General features: G+C 42.3%; 1 protein-coding gene across 1 annotated transcript in view; it reads right to left on the bottom strand.

Moving 5' to 3' along the window:
• CAPN13 (calpain 13) overlaps positions 1–11798 on the bottom strand; it is a 79717-nt gene extending 67919 nt beyond the window's left edge. Inside the window, 1 exon segment of the mRNA XM_089922497.1 lies at positions 11516–11798. Within this exon segment, the coding sequence (XP_089778623.1) occupies positions 11516–11713 (198 nt within the window). The 5' untranslated portion in view covers positions 11714–11798.
• Between the last annotated feature and the right edge of the window lie 1404 nt (positions 11799–13202).

The raw sequence follows: 13202 nt of genomic DNA, 5'->3' as shown, positions 1-13202 counted from the left end.
TCTCCCAGTGTCAAAGCAACTTGGGGCACTTCAGTGGCTTTAGCTGTCCCCTCACCTTCTACTGGAAAAGGGAACTCAAGGTCTCAGTGGAGGCTAGCTGGAGATCCTCCACTCAGGGATTAAAGAAGAGGGTGGAGGCCATCAGGTTTTTGGATGGGGTAAAAAAGACAGTGTCGCTCGCTTTCTAGACCCAGCACAGCTGCAGCTTCTTCGTCGTTTACCCCTGGTTTACCCCCATGATGGACAGAGGAGGGGTAGGTGTGCTGAGAGTGACTGAACCGAGCCTGGTGTGGAATCCTGCCTGCATTGTTCCCTGGGTGACCTTGAGCAACTTTCTTTACTTTGCTGAACCTCAGTTTCTTCATATGTAAAGTGGGAGTCAAATGAGAAAGTCATTGGTGCCCTGGCTGCTGTTACCTAACCCTCACCGAGGACTAGATGCTTCATTCACAGTGGTCTCCCGACAGAGTTGCAAAGCAGGCGTCTGCATTTTACAAAGGTGGAAGGATGTGAAATACTGAGTGTAGCATCAGACAAGCGACCTGTTCAATAAATATTGATTCCCTGTTTCTGTAATATTTGCAAAATTAAAAGGACCACACTCATGGATAAACCCAGCATCTCAAATGCATTCCTTATAAAACGAGAGAGAGCTGAATGGATACAAAAACAAGACCCATATATATGCTGTCTACAAGAGACCCACTTCAGACCTAGAGACACATACAGACTGAAAGTAAGGGGATGGAAAAAGATATTCCATGCAAATGGAAACCAAAAGAAAGCTGGAGTAGCAATTTTCATATCAGACAAAATAGACTTTAAAATAAGGACTATTAGAAGAGACAAAGAAGGACACTACATAACGATCAAGGGATCGATCCAAGAAGAAGATACAACAATTGTAAATATTTATGCACCCAACATAGGAGCACCTCAATACATAAGGCAAATACTAACAGCCATAAAAGGGGAAATCAACAGTAACACATTCATAGTAGGGCACTTTAACACCCCACTTTCACCAATGGACAGATCATCCAAAATGAAAATGAATAAGGAAACACAAGCTTTAAATGATACATTAAACAAGATGGACTTAATTGATATTTATAGGACACTCCATCCAAAAACAACAGAATACACATTTTTCTCAAGTGCTCATGGAACATTCTCCAGGATAGATCATATCTTGGGTCACAAGTCAAGCCTTGGTAAATTTAAGAAAATTGAAATTGTATCAAGTATCTTTTCCGACCACAACGCTATGAGACTAGATATCAATTACAGAAAAAGATCTGGAAAAAATACAAACACATGGAGGCTAAACAATACACTTAATAACAAAGTGATCAATGAAGAAATCAAAGAGGAAATCAAAAAATACCTAGAGAAACAAATGACAATGGAGACACAACGACCCAAAACCTATGGGATGCAGCAAAAGCAGTTCTAAGAGGGAAGTTTATAGCAATACAAGCCCACCTTAAGAAGCAGGAAACAACTCGAATAAACAACCTAACCTTGCACCTAAAGCAATTACAGAAAGAAGAACAAAAAAACCCCAAAGCTAGCAGAAGGAAAGAAATCATTAAAATCAGATAAGAAATAAATGAAAAAGAAAGGAAGGAAACAATAGCAAAGATCAATAAAACTAAAAGGTGGTTCTTTGAGTAGATAAACAAAATAGATAAACCATTAGCCAGACACATCAAGAAAAAAAGGGAGATGACTCAAATCAATAGAATTAGAAATGAAAAAGGAGAAGTAACAACTGACACTACAGAAATACAAAAGATCATGAGAGATTACTACAAGCAACTCTATGCCAATAAAATGGACAACCTGGAAGAAATGGACAAATTCTTAGAAATGCACAACCTGCCAAGACTGAATCAGGAAGAAATAGAAAATATGAACAGACCAATCCCAAGCACTGAAATTGAAACTGTGATTAAAAATCTTCCAACAAACAAAAGCCCAGGACCAGATGGCTTCACAGGCAAATTCTATCAAACATTTAGAGAAGAGCTAACACTTATCCTTCTCAAACTCTTCCAAAATATAGCAGAGGGAGGAACACTCCCAAATTCCTTCTATGAGGCCACCATCACCTTGATACCAAAACCAGACAAGGATGTCACAAAGAAAGAAAACTATAGGCCAATATCACTGATGAACATAGATGCAAAAATCCTCAACAAAATACCAGCAAACAGAATCCAACAGCACATTAAAAGGATCATAAACCATGATCAAGTGGGGTTTTTTCCAGGAATGCAAGGATTCTTCAATATACGCAAATCAATCAATGTGATACACCATATTAACAAATTGAAGGAGAAAAACCATATGATCATCTCAATAGATGCAGAGAAAGCTTTCGACAAAATTCAACACCCATTTATGACAAAAATCCTCCAGAAAGTAGGCACAGAGGGAACTTTCCTCAACATAATAAAGGCCATATATGACAAGCCCACAGCCAACATCATCCTTAATGGTAAAAAACTGAAAGCATTTCCACTAAGATCAGGAACAAGACCAGGCTGCGCACTCTCACCACTCTTATTCAACATAGTTCTGGAAGTTTTAGCCACAGCAATCAGAGAAGAAAAGGAAATAAAAGGAATCCAAATCGGAAAAGAAGAAGTAAAGCTGTCACTGTCTGCAGATGACATGATACTATACATAGAGAATCCTAAAGATGCTACCAGAAGACTACTAGAGCTAATCAATGAATTTGGTAAAGTAGCAGGATACAAAATTAATGCACAGAAATCTCTGGCATTCCTATACACTAATGATGAAAAATCTGAAAGTGAAATCAAGAAAACACTCCCATTTACCACTGCAACAAAAAGAATAAAATATCTAGGAATAAACCTACCTAAGGAGACAAAAGACCTGTATGCAGAAAATTATAAGACACTGATGAAAGAAATTAAAGATGATACAAATATATGGAGAGATATACCATGTTCTTGGATTGGAAGAATCAACATTGTGAAAAGGACTCTACTACCCAAAGCAATCTATAGATTCAATGCAATCCCTATCAAACTACCACTGGCATTTTTCACAGAACTAGAACAAAATATTTCGCAATTTGTATGGAAACACAAAAGACCCCGAATAGCCAAAGCAATCTTGAGAACGAAAAACGGAGCTGGAGGAATCAGGCTCCCGGACTTCAGACTATACTACAAAGCTACAGTAATAAAGACAGTATGGTACTGGCACAAAAACAGAAAGATAGATCAATGGAACAGGATAGAAAGCCCAGAGATAAACCCACGCAAATATGGTCACCTTATCTTTGATAAGGGAGGCAGGAATGTACAGTGGAGAAAGGACAGCCTCTTTCATAAGTGGTGCTGGGAAAACTGGACAGGTACATGTAAAAGTATGAGATTAGATCACTCCCTAACACCATACACAAAAATAAGCTCAAAATGGATTAAAGACCTAAATGTAAGGACAGAAACTATCAAACTCTTAGAGGAAAACATAGGCAGAACACTCTATGACATAAATCACAGCAAGATCCTTTCTGACCCACCTCCTAGAGTAATGGAAATAAAAACAAAAATAAACAAATGGGACCTAATGAAACTTCAAAGCTTTTGCACAGCAAAGGAAACCATAAACAAGACCAAAAGACAACCCTCAGAATGGGAGAAAATATTTGCAAATGAAGCAACTGACAAAGGATTAATCTCCAAAATTTACAAGCAGCTCATGCAGCTCAATAACAAAAAAACAAACAACCCAATCCAGAAATGGGCAGAAGACCTAAATGGACATTTCTCCAAAGAAGATATACACACTGCCAACAAACACATGAAAGAATGCTCAACATCATTAATCATTAGAGAAATGCAAATCAAAACTACAGTGAGATATCATCTCACACCGGTCAGAATGGCCATCATCAAAAAATCTAGAAACAATAAATGCTGGAGAGGGTGTGGAGAAAAGGGAACACTCTTGCACTGCTGGTGGGAATGTGAATTGGTTCAGCCACTATGGAGAACAGTATGGAGGTTCCTTAAAAAACTACAAATAGAACTACCGTATGATCCAGCAACCCCACTAGTGGGCATATACCCTGAGAAAACCATAATTCAAAAAGAGTCATGTACCAAAATGTTCATTGCAGCTCTATTTACAATAGCCCGGAGATGGAAACAACCTAAGTGCCCATCATCGGATGAATGGATAAAGATGTGGCACATATATACTATGGAATATTACTCAGCCATAAAAGGAAATGAAATTGAGTTATTTGTAGTGAGGTGGATGGACCTAGAGTCTGTCATACAGAGTGAAGTAAGTCAGAAAGACAAATACCATATGCTAACACATATATATGGAATTTAAGAAAAAAAATGTCATGAAGAACCTAGGGGTAAGACAGAAATAAAGACACAGACCTACTGGAGAACGGACTTGAGGATATGGGGAGGGGGAAGGGTGAGCTGTGACAAAGCGAGAGAGAGGCATGGACACATATACACTACCAAACGTAAGGTAGATAGCTAGTGGGAAGCAGCTGCATAGCACAGGGATATCAGCTCGGTGCTTTGTGACCGCCTGGAGGGGTGGGAGGGAGGGAGACGCAAGAGGGAAGAGATATGGGAACATATGTATATGTATAACTGATTCACTTTGTTTTAAAGCAGAAACTAACACACCATTGTAAAGCAGTTATACCCCAATAAAGATGTTAAAAAAAAAAAACGAGAGAGAATAAAAACGTGGATTACCCAGTCAACTTTTAGATATTAGAAAGACCAAAAGAGCCTCACAAACATACACGGAAAGAAATGATAAACAGAACAACTGGTGAATTACAAAATAGAAACACAGCAAGATCAGTAACGCAAATATTGAATACATTGTATTTGGGGAGAAGGTTTACTTAGACCCAACCTTTGGCTAATATGCTAGAGAAACCCAAATAAAATTAGAAATAGAAAGGAGGTTTTAGCAGTATAAAAACATGACATAAAGCTCTATCGTAATCAGTTTAAGCATACTGATGATTTTCTGACAAGAATTAACATGGCCAAAATGATCCAAGTTGGTAAATAACCTGAAAATCAATAACCTTGAAACAGTATTTTTAAATGATCAAAGAGTATCTCCCTATTATCTCTGTCAAGGCTTCTAAGCTCAAAATTTTCTTGCTGAATTCTCTCAAACTTTTAGGAAATAATTCCTGTGTCGCTTACAGTTTGTGTTTAAAAAAAGAAAGAATCCTGCAACCGGTTATTTTAAGAAGTCAGCACAGCCTGGATGCCCAGCCTGAGAGAGAGAAACACATACACACACACACACACACACACACACACACATCACATCACAGACTGATTTCATTTACGGAAATATACTGAAATAACTACCCGGCAAATGAATCAACAATAAATTATACAACTAACCCACTACCATTAAGTAGGGTTTGCCATAGAAATGCAGGATGCCAGGATGGTTTCCTATCAGGATATCTAATGGTATAAAATACCATTTACGTGGGTCAAAGGAGAAACAATTGCCATCTTTCCAATAAATGCCTTGAAGGCATTTGATAAATGCACAACTTTCTCTGATTTACCAAAATAACAAAATCGAAAATGAAAACAAAATTTTAGTTAATTAGGAATAGAAAGATACGTTATGAAAATTAAAGGATAATTATTTCAAATCAAAAATCAATTGTCAACATCAAATTTATGGGCAAACACTAGAATTGTGTGCATAAAAGTTAGGTACCAAACTAGCATTTTTTATCTCCTGTCCTGAGCTGTCTGTTCCTTCCTCACTCTGGGCTTTAGAGGGGTCCTGGGTGATCCAAAAAGAGCAAAGGTAGGAGGAGACAGAAATTATACCCAGAAGCATTTCAGTCTGCCGGGCCGACTTTGTGAGACCAGGCCCACAGAGAAAATAGATCAAGATGGTTGGTAGATAAAAATCCCCTGGCTCTGGGCAGGTCCCCTGTCACTAGGTGGGCTGGGCACACCAGGGCAGTTAGAGAATGTGGTAAGACTGGCGATGGGCAGTCTCTACCCCGAGTGTGACTCAGAATCACGTAGGAGCTTCGCAGACATGGAGACTGCTGGAGGCCGCCCCCCATGACCTGGATTTAGTAGGTCAGATGGAGGTAGAGTTCAGGATCCACACAGCTCCTCAGGTGATTCTGAGGCCCAGCCAGGGCAAGGAGCAGGTTCAGAGAGGTTGAGTGATTTGTCCTAGGTCGCACAGGAATCAGGCTGTGCATCAGGCACTCCGCTCCCATAATGCCTTCCCCACGGACCACACCGGCAGGCAGGGTCTTCAGTGTTTTCTGACTCTGCGAGATGGACTGGCGCTTTGAGGTCTCTGCAACATCATTTGTACAGAAGGAAGCTGTGATTGTTCATTTTATGTGCCAATTTGACTGGCTCGTGGGGTACCCAGATTCTTGGCTACACATTATTTCTAAGGAGTGTTAGCATTTGAATCAGTGGGCTCAGTAAACAAGATTGCCCTCCCCAATATGGATGGACATCATCCAATGTATTGAGGGCTTGAATAGAACAAAACGTAGAGGAAGGGAGAATTCACCCCTTCTCAGCCTGACTGCTGAGCTGGGACATTGGTCTTCTCCTGTCCTGGGACTGGGAATTACACCATCAGCCGCCCTGGTCCTCAGGGCTTCCCACTTGGACTAAACTACACCATCAGCTTTCCTGGGTCTCCAGCTTGCAGATAGCAGATCTTGGGACGCCTCAGCCTCCATAATTATGTGTGCCAATTCCTCATAATAAATAAATCAATAGGATATATCTATATAGCTCCTGTTGGTTATGTCCTGTAGGAGATCTCGACCTCTCCCCTCTCCTCCTCCCTCTTCCCCTCTGCATCCACACCCATAACCCATACCTGAAGTGGTACCAAACAAGGCACTCCCCTGCAGTTGTCTCTGGAGGTGTCCCTTCTAACACAGCATCACTTCCTATGTTTTGGACAGCGATTCCTGTGTTCTTGTCAAAGGCTCCTCATGCCCTCCCCGAGATGGTGTGCTGCTCTTGGATGAGGAAACACCCGGTTTAGCGTGTTGGTCTTCAGACACAGGCCCTTTCAGCCGGTGGCCACAATTCAGGCTGCGCCAGGTGGCAGCGTCACTCCCTTTTCTATTTTTGCTAGAGAACTTTGCTTTATTGGAATCAAAGTTCTTTGGCTCAGTGGCAATTGGCTGTTGGCATGCTCTCTTTCTGTCGCCTTCTGCTACCTGTTGCCTTCACAGCCTACATTCAGAGCTCCACTTTGTTAACCCCTTCCTTTCCGGAATAACTCATGCTGAAACCAAGGTGAATCATTTATAGTAAATGATCCTTTCGGAAACTCTGCTCTGGCTACTTGGAAGATGAACGTCGGTGTCTGGGTAGGCAACACTTCATTCTGGGATGGCCACAGGCCAAAATCCACAGTGGGGCTGGGTGCTGAGTCCTGAACATGTTTTGGGCCCCCAGCCCATTCTTCAGTTGAGAAATGAACATGTTTTTCACTAAAGAATGGGGACAAAGATGAAATTTCAATTCCTCAGTCTGACACAGAGGCAACTCTGCTGTGAAGATCTACGTCTACAATTCTGTGTCTTCCAATATGGTAGCCACAAGCCATATTGGCAACTTACATTTAAATAAAATAAAATAAAATTAAATTAAATTAAATCAAATCTGCAATACCTCAGTCACACTAGCCCATTTCAATTGCTCAATACCAACATGTGACTGGTGGCTACTGTATCGGCAGAAAGGACATTTCCATCATTGCAGAAAGTTCTATTGGACAGTGCTGATCTACTGAATGAGGATAATAATAATATCTATCTCACAGGCCTGTTATGGTAATTAAATGAAATGTTGTATGTAAAGTGCTTAGATTAATACCTAGCATAGGTACATGCTTGATAAATGGAATTTGTTATTATTCATGAAATAAAATTTTTAGAAGCAAGTGACTCTAAGTGCCAAATTCAGTTTGGGGAAATGTCACGTAGCGTCTCCAGGTATAAGCGTAGTTCTCAGCATTGTCTCTCGCTGAGGCTGGTGTTGCAGGAAACATTGAGGAGGATGGGGAGTTGGATCCTTTCAGTGCCATTTGCTCCAGGCACAGTCACGGGCATTTACAGAGCCTGACTGCCTGCTGGTGGGGGGAGGGGAGGGTGTGGGGAGTGGGTTACCAATTCCTCAAACCCAGAAAAGCTGAAGGAAGCAACAGAAGGAGTTTCTACAGCAGCAAAATGGATTAGGGTTCATTGTTAGAGAGAGGGGAGACAAGAAGAAGGAAGAGGTAGGCAAAAGGAGAGAGAGAGAGAGAACATGAACTGTGGGATGCGAAGCAACTTTTCTTCTTCATGAGGTGTAGAAAGCTGAGCCTAGTTTCATGCCCCTGACTCTTGCACTGTTGCTGAACCTACCTAGCCTAGATGAGTACGCGAGGTAGAATGATACCCATGATGGTTCAACAGTTGCCTAGAGTATGAAGCTTTCCCATTATCTAGAAAAGCCTAGAATGCAGATATGGCCTAAGGAGCCTTGGTGCCACCTCAGCCATTATATAACTGAAGTTTAGGGGATGCCAGTCAGGCCTCTGGTTAGGCACTGAGCAAGCTTTAGATTGGGAGGCAACCTTCTAATAGTGATAGGCAAGAAAATGTGAGAAGAAAAGCACTACGCACGCTCCCTGCCAGGCTACCCTGGCCTCCCCAAATGGTTTCCTCTGACCCACATTTCTCCTTAAAAGTGTTCGCTGAAATTGGCTGAAGACTGAAGCTGAGATGACTGGACAGTGAAAGCCCAAGAAATCCCAGGGCATGGTCCCTGTGGCTGCTACTCTATGCCGTCCCTCCCAAATTAGTCATAGTAACAATAGCTAGTGTTTAGTAAGTGCTTACAATGTGCTAGACAATGTTCTAAGTATTGTCTTCATTTATTCCTTAAAATAATCTTGTTAGGTACTGGTACCATTTTTATCCTCATTCTTTTCACCTATAAAAATGGAAAGAAGGGCAGAAGATAGACAGGGATTGATTCCGTTACCCAGACAAAGTAGGAGATTCTGTTGGTGCACAAGGTATTATTAGCAGCAAACAGGAGCCTAAAATACATCACGAGCTTATGATGAAGCCTTACGGGAGGCGATACAGTTGTGGTGTTAGGAATATGTCTCAGAGCCAGACTCCAGGGCTCAAATCCCAGCTCTAACACTTTAGGCAGGTCACTTAATTCTCTGTTTCTGTTTCTCAACTGTAAAATGGGGCTAATAATAGTACCTCCTCATAGAGTTATTATGAGGATTCAGTGAGTCAAAGCACCTAAAGCCAGGCCTGCCATGTGGTCAGCACTATCTAAGTGTTGGCCATTACAGGTAGGATTGCTCCATGCTGGCTGGAGCTCCTCCTTCAAGGCTCTTTTCAGTCGCAGTTGTGAGCTGTGGCAGTTGAGGACATCACCATGTTTAAGGGGTGAGTACATCAGCTTTCTCCTCCACCGTCTTACTTGGAAAACAGGTCAACTCAAGAATTCTCTATTATACATGTAGAGCTTGAAACCCATTTCAGGTGCCTGTGGACAGAATCATTCATTCACTCACTTATTCATTCACCCAAGTCCTAACAGAATCCTGTGGGGCACACAATCCTATGTGAGGAATAGTACGATATGTGGAGTCAGAAATTTTAGTTTAAATCCTGGCTCTTTCCCTCACACATTGTGCAAGTCACATCACCTGTCTGAACCTATTCTCTCAGAAAACTGGGAAAGAACATGAGACAAAGTAAGAGAAGACACATGGAAAGCTCTGGAAAATACTATACAAGCGTAAGTGCTGACAGTTGTGATAAGGGATACAAAGAGATATGACATATCCACATATACATTATAAAAGAAATGTTGGAATGAAAAATGACCCCCTGGTAGAGCCTTTGGATGGGTAAAAGAACAACGGGAGTAAAAAGTATCTGGCCCCTGGCTGCCTCTGTTTTGGGTTCCTGGAATGATTCTGTGTGAGTCATTTCATTTCTGTTTGCCTCAGTTTCTCCTGGACCTCAAAAGACATCACAGTTTGAGATGTTGCTGGAATTAGATAATAAAAAACTCTCAACCCTTTCTAAATAAAAATGTTATAAATTCTTTAACACTATAAATATGGTCTCACATCTATTGCTCAGTACCTTGTGAAAAAAAAAAAACATTCTAAAAGAACCTCATCTGAAAATAACAAAGGGAGAAAAATATAATCCTTCCAAGGTCTAAATAGAGTTCTCTGCTCAGCTCTCCTTAGGAGTGAAGTCCACAAGTAGGGAGTCATTGTTGGGGACTTATTGCCTCTGTGTGGTAAGACGGATTCTAGAAGCTTGAAGCACCCCCATCTTAACTAAGTAGCATCCTAAGCCCCACCTGATCCCCACTCACCCTCCCCTTCCCCAAAGCTACAAATTGGTCCTGAGTTAGGACAAGAGTTGTTACCTCTAGCGTTTCCGTCTTGTTCTCTGACATCAGAAAGTACCTCTTCTGTATAACCTAACCTGGCTTTATTGAGCGTGTTACACAGAGTGCTTGGCATTTCATTCGCAGTCAGTAATGCTTGCTGAACTCATAATTATTAGCTTACTAGACATTAGATCCTTTCCTCTCCTTCTAGGTTCTGCTGGCTGCTTTTGGAAGCATGAACAGGAGGTTTGAGCATCAGGGCCCTCAAAGTGGCCCTTAGCCAGGTCCTTTGCGTCAATGAAAATGATATTATGAGAATGTCTAGTGGGCTGAGAAATTTCCCTTGGAGCTTCATGCCCTGAAACTGAGATAGTTCTAGAAAAAACCAACAGGGCTCACCTGGCTTCAAGGTGGAGTTAGTGGTCGTCTACTGGGGTGGGGGAGTCGGGGGGTTTGAACATTGCCATGAAATACCTCCCTAATTTTACAGCTGACGTTTACGACTCTTTTATAGGTGATCAGCCTTTACAAGACTGAAAATACAAATATACATGACAGAGGCAAGGCAATTGTTGAAATTCATCCTATTATATAAGTGACTGACATGTTATCTTCCCTTTGAGTAAATTCTAATAAGGAAAGAGAAAAGATAAAGACAGTGATACCTGACAGACTAAAGAATGATGAAGACAGACAGAGGGGCTCATTTACGGAGATTGAAGAGACCCCACAGCTACTACTACAATCCTCCTACCCATGCATTCCCATTTTTTATGTGGGAATCCTGAGGCATGTAATCTAGTGACATGCTGTCTTAGAACTGGGGTCCTGCTTCCTGGTACAGGGTCATTCCATCCCACTGTGGATACAACTCTGTAGCTGAGGGACCAGATGAACTTCAGTCTCCTTCCAGTTTGAGTTGGGCCAGCCCTGTAAACCAGGTCTCAGGCCCCTCATTTCAGGGGGAGGCACCATGGGAGGCACCATGTCAGAGGGTCCAGGAGCTGGGCGTGTCCCTAGAGAGGAGGTTCACTTACCTTTGGCCGCATCCAGCTTAGGCTGGAGAGGTTTTTTCCCTTGAGCAGCTGTAGACCTATGGAATAAGTCTCAGCAGGGAATGTCTCATCCTCACACAGCAGGCCTCTGTTTAGGCAATAATCCCGCAAGGAGTAAAAGTCCTGTTGCCTGAACTTGATGATGGGGGTCTTGGCTAGAAGCTCCTGGTTGTGTGCCATGACTCTTCTTGGAAGAGGTATAAGGTCTTTCCCTTTCAGTGAGAAAAAAGATATTTTTAGGGGTAAGCCATCAAGTCCTTTGCATCATTAGATGTGAACCCTTGAAAGGCACTCAGATGTCCCCCACTTTTACAAGTGAGGAGACTGAGACCCAGATCAGTGCTATCCCTGGTAACACAGCCAGTTGGTAGGTGAGCCCAGACTACAATCCAAGCATCCTTCCCTCTAGTTCAGTTTTCAGTCTGCTGTACTGAACAGCTTCTCAGGATGCTCTTACGTGCGTGAGAGACTATTCATACATGAATGAACATTTATTGAGTGCTGACTTTATACCAAGCATTTTTCTGAATGCCGGCAATTCAAAGATAAATATGACACGATCTTTATCCCCTGGGGGCTCATTATCAAGTGGGAAAAATAGATGAGACATTTCAACAACAAGCTCTCATTCAACAGAAACTGTCTAATTAAAAATGTGTACAGAGTCCTGTGGATGGATATAAAGAGGAGAAGCTAGGAACTGCCAAGGAGAGTCTGGGGTGGTTCTCCCACAAGCACTGACATTGGAATTGGCCTTGAGGGAAGAAGAATTTGCCAGGTGGAGAACTGGCAGGTAGGTTAAGAAAAAAAAAAAAAAGTCCCTTCAGGTGCCCTGAGTAGCAACTACATGGAAGACCAGGAACTGGATTGGAGAAGTCATGGGTGTTAGAGGGGGTGGGAGGGGCTGGAGAGGCAGTGGAGTGAGGGTTGGGAGTACAGAGTTTTGGCAGACAAGGCCAGGAAGGTAGGTTGGAAAACTGGACTGCTTTCGTTTTATGCCCTGCAAGCACTGCAGGGCCACTGAAGAGGTGGCTTATGATCAGATCTGTGTATGGAATCGTGGAGCAAGTTGGAGGCCATACAGCAGGATGGGAAGGGTCTGAGACAGGGCAGAGGCTTGGAGGCTGCTGCATGTTTGTCCACGGGAGAGACAGTGTTAGAGCAGTGGTAGTGAAGATGGTGGAGAGACAGATTCCAGACACAGGATCCGATGATGAACATAGGGGCGGGAGGTTGAGGATGTGGGGGAGGAAGAAGAAGAGGCAGTGCAGTGAACAATCAAATGAGCTCTGAAGTTTGCTCTCTGCTCTCACCACCTACCTACCGGTTCTGCAATAGTGCGTTAGTATTCAAGCCTGCGAACCTATCTCTCCACCTGTATGGATTAATGATACCAACCTCAGAGGGTTTATTGCTGTATTAAATGACATTGGACCTAACAGACTGAACAGAGTGACTGGCAAACAGCAGCCACTCAGTAAACGTTGGCATCCTAATTTCTCTAAAGAGCAGTCAAGGTAGCCTGGGTTTTCTTGTCCAGGAAGCCACAGGGGTGTAACTGATGTCATTTACCAAAATATGCATCACATCCTCCACCTGCAAGGCAAGCTGGCTTGGATCTGAATCCTAATCCACGCTTACTAGCTGTGGGACTTGAAAAACCTCTTTA

This window comes from Delphinapterus leucas, chromosome 13, assembly GCF_059928025.1.
Source record: "Delphinapterus leucas isolate spDelLeu-1000000601 "Yukka" chromosome 13, BTC_Dleu_Yukka2, whole genome shotgun sequence".
Lineage (NCBI taxonomy): Eukaryota > Metazoa > Chordata > Mammalia > Artiodactyla > Monodontidae > Delphinapterus > Delphinapterus leucas.
This window is presented reverse-complemented; position numbering and strand designations above follow the sequence as displayed.